This window comes from Alligator sinensis, unplaced genomic scaffold, assembly GCF_000455745.1.
Source record: "Alligator sinensis unplaced genomic scaffold, ASM45574v1 scaffold876_1, whole genome shotgun sequence".
In the NCBI taxonomy this organism is placed as follows: domain Eukaryota; kingdom Metazoa; phylum Chordata; order Crocodylia; family Alligatoridae; genus Alligator; species Alligator sinensis.
In genome coordinates, this window is record NW_005841938.1 from 1,354,461 (window position 1) to 1,362,689 (window position 8,229).

Sequence of the window (8,229 nt, forward strand, 5' to 3'; positions counted from 1 at the left end):
CAGGTGAGGCCGGGCAGGAGCCCTGCTGCGTGCCCCCGACCCCGCGTGGCGCCTCGAGGAGCGGGTGGGAATGCGGGGGGAGCCGGCAGACGGGAGGGGCTCCCAGCCCTGGGCCTTACAGCGGGCGCGGGAGGGGTCTCCAGGCGTCCCACGTGGCGCCCGGCCTCCATCCTGCTGCCCTCGTCCTCGTCCCCCCCTTTCTTTCTCCACCCTTTTGTTGGCGATGTTCATCCTCCTGCCCTGGCTGTTCAAACACGCTTGCTGCCGGCCGCCTTCGCTTCTTAATTGCGGCCCCCGTCCTAGGCGGAGCTGGAAGAGACCTCCAGCGGTCACTGAGTCCCGCCCCTGCGTGAGGCAGGATCGTCCCGACCCAACCGTCCCATCCACCCGTCGTCTAGAGCAGACGGGTTGCGCACCGCTGATTTAAAATGAGACCACCTTTACCACCAGCGAATTGTTTGCTTCAACCTGACGAATTTTTGTCACGTTTAAGTAGTTATTAATTGTTAATGCGTACTGCTGATGTGTTGTCTGCATACCGCCAGTGGTGCACGTACCGCAGATTGGGAACAGCTGGTTTTGAGCAGTGGTTCTCAACTCTTTTTTTTGTACTAGGACTCGTTTGTAAACATCAATGGCTAGTCCTGACCCGGTGTCCTTCACTCCCAAAAGGCTGCCCCCAGGTCCTACCTGGGTGTGGGGCAGCAGGGGCCCTGAGCATCCCCTCGCAGGCTGGGACTCTGCCATCCAGCAAGGGGAAAGCCACGGTTTCCCATGTTTGTCTCTGTTAAAGGAGAATCCGTTTTTAAAGTTTGTTTGCGACCCTTTCATATGTTCTTGCAACCCACTTTTGGGTTCTGACCCACGGGCTGAGAAACGCTGATCTAAACTCTACGTAAGAGTAGATCATGCCCCTGCCTCCCCAACCTAGGGGTGCACCAATAGAGAGGTTTTTGGGGCCAATACCAATAGCCAGTTTTTAAGGAAGTGTATCCGCTGATACCAATACAGCATGGAGAGCTGCGTGCAGCTGGTAAGTCTGTTGTAGTGGAAGGAGAGGGAAGGGGTGTGGGGGCCCAACCAGCAGCTGCAGCTCCAGAGGCTGCTCCAGAATTGTGCCACAGGGACGGACGCATGTGGTGCAGATCCCAGAGTAACTGGAATGGGCACCTCGTGGCTGTCAGCTGGGGGCGTGTAGATCCCAGACTGGCCAGAGCAGGCACTATACTACATGCGGTGCCTGCCCTGGCCTGACAACTCTGCACGCAGTGCCCACTCTAGCCAGTTTGGCACCTGCACTACATGCAGTGCCTGCAAGCACCATGTGCAGTGTGGGTCCCAGACCAGCAGGAGTGGCACCATGTGTAGTGCAGTTCTCAGTGGGGGTGCCACATGTGGTGCAGCTTGGCCAGGGTGGGTACTGGCCGGTCTGAAGTCTGTGCTGTGCACCCCCTGTTATAGTGCGCTGCACACAGTGCCTGTTCTGGCTGCTCTGCGATCTGTGTGCACCCAGCGTGGATCCCACAGTGGCTGGAGTGGGTTTTGAACCCAGAATGCCAGGGGAAGGGAGGGGATTTGCAGGCCTGATTCGGTCTGTGGACTGGCTCTGCACCACTCATTCAGTCTACAGTGATGGATGAGTTTGACACCTCTGCTATAACTGCTTTGTAGGCAGCCTTTTTTACTAGCGTGCTTTACCTATCATGAGTCTGTCTTCTAAACTTCCCCTTCTGAGGAAATGGTTTAGTGATGAATTGCCATAGGACTAACATTTGTTTTTTCTATGTGTTTGTCTTTAGAGGAGATGGTGATTGTTTACACTTGCTTTCCTGAAAAGTGTCTTCTCAGTTTACAGTTGTTAAATTTGTTATTTTAGGATATGGCTACAGGTACACTTGGAGCTATTTCAAAAGGGAGTGCTTCAAAAGGACAGCAATTATTACTTTTTAATTGTTATCTGTGAAGAACAGACTGATACAATTGTAACACAACTGCTCCAACTTTAACAGTGTGTCAACCCCTGTTGCTACTTAGTAAAGCAGCACTGAAGTGGGAGTGGTCTTGCTACATTTCTATTGTTGCTGACTTGTTCCTGAATAACAATTAGGAGGTAACAGCTCTTGCCTTTTGAAGTGTTCACCTCTTAAAATGACTCCAGGTATACAGGTGCCTGTACCCTTAGACTTATGTGTGTGTGTTTGTTTTTAAGTTTGATGGGGTAATCAGTGGAAATCTTCTGAAAGGGGACTCCAGTGATTCAGAAGATGAAGCGCAAGACAATCTTCCTCTATCTAAGAAACCAGCCTGGGTGGACGATGACGATGAAATTAAAGAAAAGTAAGTTCAGTATGTAGCGACCAAAAAGGGGGCAGGAGAGGTGGGACTTTGATTAGGTTCCTTTTTAACTGCCTATTTCTTGGAGGTATACAGAGAACAAAGTCATTAAACTTGCAAATTTTGTTCACATCCTAAATATGGCTCTGTTGTCTAGGATTGATATGACCCATCGGTATCGGAAAGACATGATGAAGAGTGATGCAGAGAAGAGTCTTACCAAAGAAAAACTTCAAATAAGACTTCAGGAACAGTAAGGTTTTTCCTGTACAAACAGATTTTGCTAATCATAAATCTTGCTGCTAATTTCAATAACAAGAATTGATCTAATAGCAGTATTACAAATGCCTTCTTTCTCCCCCCCCTTTTGACAACACCTAAATACTCAGCATGTTGCAGTGAAATTTTACTTGTGCTTTTGGAGCAAGCAACCTTGATTTCTTTAGCATTAATCCTGACATTACTCCTTGAAAGAGAGGATTTGTGTATCTTCTTTTCATTCCAAGGGCCCAGTTTCAAATTTGCGTAGGTATTGTTTCACCAATGCTTTGGAACATAGCAGTAGTTTTCGTGCACAGCAATACAGTGGCGAGTAAGAAAGGAATATAAATAAGAAGTTGCCTGAGGGAGGAAAACAGTAGCCGAGTAGAGATCTGACAGTTGCAGTCAGTGCTGGGTCCTAAAAGGAGACAGTGAAGTGTGTTAATCAGTACTATTAGGGAGGAATGTTAGTTTAAAGGAGAGAGACAACGTTTTGGTGAAGACACAAGTTGTAAGCCCAAACATACAGTTTTGTGAATATAAAAAAAGTTGCTGCCACTAGAAATGTAAATACCTTTGTATTTAAGGGCTTTCTGGAATACATGTGAATATAACCATGTAGGAAAATGTCACTTGTTCAGTTTTGAAGTTACTTCTGTGCTTAGACACTTGGAGTCTTTCTTTCCATGGTTAATAAAACCAGCGTGCCCAAGAGTATTTTATAGTTACAGCAGTTTGATCTCAGGCTGTAGAAAGTGTATTTGGTGGGAGCAGACTAGAAAAGCCCTTTAAAAGAAGGAAAGGATGGTTTATGGGTGTCAGGTAGGAGTGTGGAACTCTGTCAGGCAGAAGATATTGTTTTCTACAGTGGTGGTTGGGAATGGGGGAGGAAATAATAGCTTTCTGGAAAATGGGTTCTGGGCAACGTGTACATATTATTCATTCTTTCCTAAAGAGGAATGTATTCTATCTTTTTAAGGTTTCAGAGAGCTATGGGAGGAGTGCCTTCATGGGCCCAGAGAGGAAAGAAGAAAACCAAGAAAGGTATGATATAAACCAAGAAATGATGATAATTAACATGGTCAGTAAAGTATTCAGTGCTTTCAATGCGTCTTACTTTGTGTTACTACTTTATTTTTTTTTTTTGACTGTTACTCCCCCCCCCTTAGAGCAAACTGTGCAGAGATGTTTTTAGCTTTGGCTTTTCAATGCACTTTTATTTATGACTGACTTTTGCCTCCTTCCCCCAAAGCAAACATCTGATTATCTTAAATTTGTGAGTTGAGATACTGGAATAAACTGTATATTCAAGAATCGGCTTCCTCTTTTAGATGACAGTGAGGATGAAGATGATGATGATCTTCTATGCAAGACTGGCAACTTTGTGTCTATTTCAGAGTCTTTACCAAAAGGTATTTTGCAGGTAAATAACTACCCTGCTGCGCCCTCCCCCCTGGAGTTGGTCTGGGTACACAGACTTCGAGACAGAGCTGTGCTACTCAACTGGTTGGGAAGCAGTTTGCCAGTACCTGTTTGGATGCCTTGTTTACTGAAAGGTTTTCCAGACTTGAAAGCTTGTGTTTTTTTTTTTCCCTTTAGGGAACATGAAGTCAGTTGTGTTCTTATCATAACTGCCATATGATGATGAGAGAGACTTAACAGTCAGTTTCAACACCTGTAGCCCCATCTGTACTCCAGAAACATTAGCATTAGGGCTGTGTGAAGCTTTGGTCCCCGATTTGATCCGGCCCGATTTGGTGGCTGAATCTTTGAATCCAAATTGAATCAGAGGACCCTTTAATTTCTCCAAATTGAATTGGAACCCTCCAAATCGTTTTGGAAATATTCGCCGATTTGGACATAGACACAGTTTTAAATGTTTTTTTCTACATAGCTCTAGGTAGCAGGCAGTTCGTGAGTGCTGCGATGCTGGGGCGCATAGAGTGTCCCACAGAAGCACAGGGAGCTCCCCAGCGCACTCGGCAGCAGACCCAGAAGTGGACAAGAAGCACTTCCGGTCCACTTCTGGGGGTGCCAGAGAGCTCACTGTGGGGCCCCCGTGCGGACCCTCTGGCTTGGCAACTGGTGCCGCCTGGGTCTAGTGGGGGGTCACAGGGTCCTCCTGTGGCTGATCGTCAAGCTGGAGGGGCACAGGAGGGCCCCCCAGCACGCTCCTCAGCGGACACGAAGTGGACCGGAAATACTTCTGGTCCGCTTCCGGGTTCTCAGCATAGCATGCAGGGGGCCCATCCATGCTCCTGTGGGACGCTCCATCCACCCCAGCATCGCAGTGTCACGAGCTGTGCCTGATGCCTCCGAGGTATATAGAAAAAACATTTAAAGCTGCGCCTGTGCCCGAGTTGCCGATTCTTCGAATCAGCATAGTCTCTTTTGATTCAAATTCGGACGAATCAAATTGGGGACAGTGATCTGAATCAACAAATCAAATCACTGCCCCCGAATCAGAATCCAATAGGGCCCATTTCACACACCCCTAATTAGTATAGAACTCCTAAATGCCAGGATCACCTGATATCGTTGTACAAGCTGAAAGGAAAGATGCTGTTCATTTCTCAGAGCTATTGTCAGGCTTACTGCAAACTCTTTACTTGAGGCTTATTGAAGCTTTTGATAGCTTGTACCAACTACATACATTCAACTAAAGGATGGCCCCAGCTTCCAAGGGTTATGCAGGAAGGACAGCATTCCGAATTGTTCTCCAGAGTGGCGTGCCTTATGACTTTACAGTGAGGTGGGGAGAAACATGAGAACTGCCGTAATAGAATCATTGGAAGTTAGGGTTGGCAAGGAACTTAGGAGGTCATCTAGTCCAACCCTCTTCTCAAAGCAGGACCATCCCCAACTAGATCATCCCAGCCAAATAGCTCAGACATAAGATCTGTTTAGCTTAGTATCTTGTCTTGGATGGTGACAGGTAGTATTTAGGGAGTATAAGAAGTAGAGCATGCATAGTGATCAAGCCTTTTGGTTACCAGCAGACAGGTTTGGGCTTGTTTCAGGTTATTTTATTGTGTTCTAGAATGGCAGGCATTGTTTTTAGTAGACTGGACAGGGAAGTAACTAGTTTGACAGTACAACGCAACACCTAGTAGTCTTACACAACAGCCTTATGTGAATATGTAGCACAACAAAAGCTATTCATGTGGGATTGATATTCTTTTTTTTGTGTGGGGGGGGTGATTTATTTTCAAGAGGTTTGTGTGGAAGCCATTTGCAGCTACTCTGTAGTGTTCGTGTTCTTTACTGTCCAGAAAAATACAGCATATGCTTATTCTACTGGTGAGTGTTCAGACAATGGTCTGAATCTGGTAGTAATGCAGAACACTTACTGTGTGCCCGAAGGTTGAAATCACCTGCACCATCTTACAAATGACCTGGGTCCTACTTATCTAAAGCACCACCTCCTTGCTTATGCTTTATATGATTCCTACGGTCATCTGCAAGTGGCCTCTTGTAACTACCATTTGCACTCCAGGTTCACTTAGTCAAACATGTGGGAGGCTCCTTGGTTGTTACTCCTCAGCTCTGGAACTCCTTCCCCCTTGAGACCTGCCAGAGCCCGAGTCTGGCTATCTTTCAGAGGTGGTATAAGACTTTTTTGTGGGGGGCAGGCTTTTAGCAGGTGGGTTTGTTTCCAGGTGTTCTTAAGGGCACTGTTTTTATTGTTTTATCTGATTTGATGGTACGGTGCTCTGAGCCTTTTTGAGGGAAAGTGACATAAAGATCAAATTATTTAATAAGATTGCCTCAATCTTGTATTGATCAGTTGAGGGTAGGAACACATGTATAGTGAACTGCAGCCTGTCTTAGCAACATTGCTCTGTGTTTTAGATGAAAAACTGTTTGAATGCCAATAATGAACGTCCTTCTGATGCCAAACTGACCACAGTGCAGTTTCATCCTTCAGCACAAGTTATCATGACTGCTGGACTAGATCAGTCTGTGTCACTGTTCCAGGTGAGCGGTTTTATTTTATAAAATGTGAAATGGACTTGAAAGTATCATACTCCCCTGAATGTAAAAAAAACTAGCTGAAAAGCCTAAGAGGGCCTAAGGTAGAACTCTTCATCTTCCCCAGTAGGAATCATGGTTGACTGAGGTTTTTGGTCTTTCTTCCGGAACAGATTCCCACTTGCAATATGTCACACCTTGACGGTATCTGAAATAGTAATACTTGGACACATTCCACTGGGGTTCTCAATTTTGAAGGTTTCTCTGGGGAGGGGTAAAATGACTTCTGTTAACAGCTGGAACTGATTTATCTACTCTTTTTTGTACTTGTACCTAGAACTATCTGGTGGTCACATCGGAAATAACTTTCTATTTTTTTTTCTCCCCCCCCCGAAGGTGGATGGTAAAACTAATCCAAAGATACAGAGCATCCATTTGGAAAACTTTCCTGTGCGTAAGGCTTGTTTCAGTGCTGATGGAGAGCGGGTCATAGCCACAAGTATACGCAATAAAATGTTTTATGTGTATGACATGATGGGTGGGAATATTATTCCAGTAAACCAAATAAGAGGTGAGCGCTAATAAAAATGTCAGTATCACTTTTAATGTTCCCAGTATAAGAGTGTGAATCTATTCGGTGTATGTGGTGTTTGCTAAAAGTTTTCTAGTGTATTAAACAGGTTTTTCTTAATGGAATAAAATAACACGTTTTTGGTAACATGGATGTCAATAGTATAGACCATGCAAGAAGCATCTTTTACTACAGAACTTTAGAAGGATTTAAAAATTTAAAAAGTCAGGTTTTCCGTACTTTCCCATCCTACTGAACCCTCCTGCCCACCTATAAATTTAGGCCTTGATACTGTATGAAACCTATCGACATACAGGACAGGTCTATTGTAACACGTTCATGTGGAACCAGACAGAAACCTCATGGAAAGTTTATTTCATTATAATGCAGCAAACTATCCAACAAATCCAAAATATCAGGAATCTGTTACAAGTGGAGGCTTTCTATAAACGGGGTTTGTTATAATTAAGCTGTTCTGAATGTAAGGCCAAGTCAGCTAAATCCCACTGAGAATAAAAAATGTGCATCTTCATGCCACTCATGAGTTGTCTAGTATCTTGGAATTCGGATCTCTTTTGCATAGGTAAATAATTGCTTAGTATCAACTTGGCAAATGTGTTTTGTTTCAATCTGGTGTCATTTCATGAACTTGACTTGTAAAGCTTGTGACCTACAAGCATGCTATCTAATACTTAGGTCTTACTTGTCAACAGCATTGGCTGTTATGCCCCAACAGTCTCTTGCACTTCTTCAGTCTAGTACAGTTTAAACCCTCATTTGTCTCAAGTTTTGAAGTTCTGTACTGGGTAGTAAGCAAGCTCAGTTTGTTAATGACTAGCGGTGTTCTTGTCCGCCTTAAGTCCTGGATCTGAACAGTCACAGCTGTCTCTTTCTTCTGGTATTTGGTGGCTTCTCAGTTGTCCAAATGTAAGCATTATCTTTAGTTCTAAGTATACAGATACAGAGATCATAAAATAATACCTACATGATGTATATGCTGATAGCATTGTAACTAGTGCTGTATGCTGCCATACACAGTGTAGATGCAGCTTGTTAACTTAGGTGTGGTGTTTGTTGGTGTGTTGCAGATT

At 44.7% G+C, this 8,229-nt stretch overlaps 1 protein-coding gene across 1 annotated transcript in view; it reads left to right on the plus strand.

Moving 5' to 3' along the window:
* UTP18 (UTP18, small subunit processome component) overlaps nt 1–8,229 on the plus strand; it is a 22,757-nt gene that overhangs the window by 897 nt on the left and 13,631 nt on the right. Inside the window, exons 2-7 of the mRNA XM_025199171.1 lie at nt 2,183–2,337; nt 2,492–2,587; nt 3,575–3,639; nt 3,927–4,018; nt 6,448–6,573; nt 6,964–7,138. Coding sequence (XP_025054956.1) covers nt 2,183–2,337; nt 2,492–2,587; nt 3,575–3,639; nt 3,927–4,018; nt 6,448–6,573; nt 6,964–7,138 — 709 coding nt within the window. The remainder of the gene's footprint in view (nt 1–2,182; nt 2,338–2,491; nt 2,588–3,574; nt 3,640–3,926; nt 4,019–6,447; nt 6,574–6,963; nt 7,139–8,229) is intronic.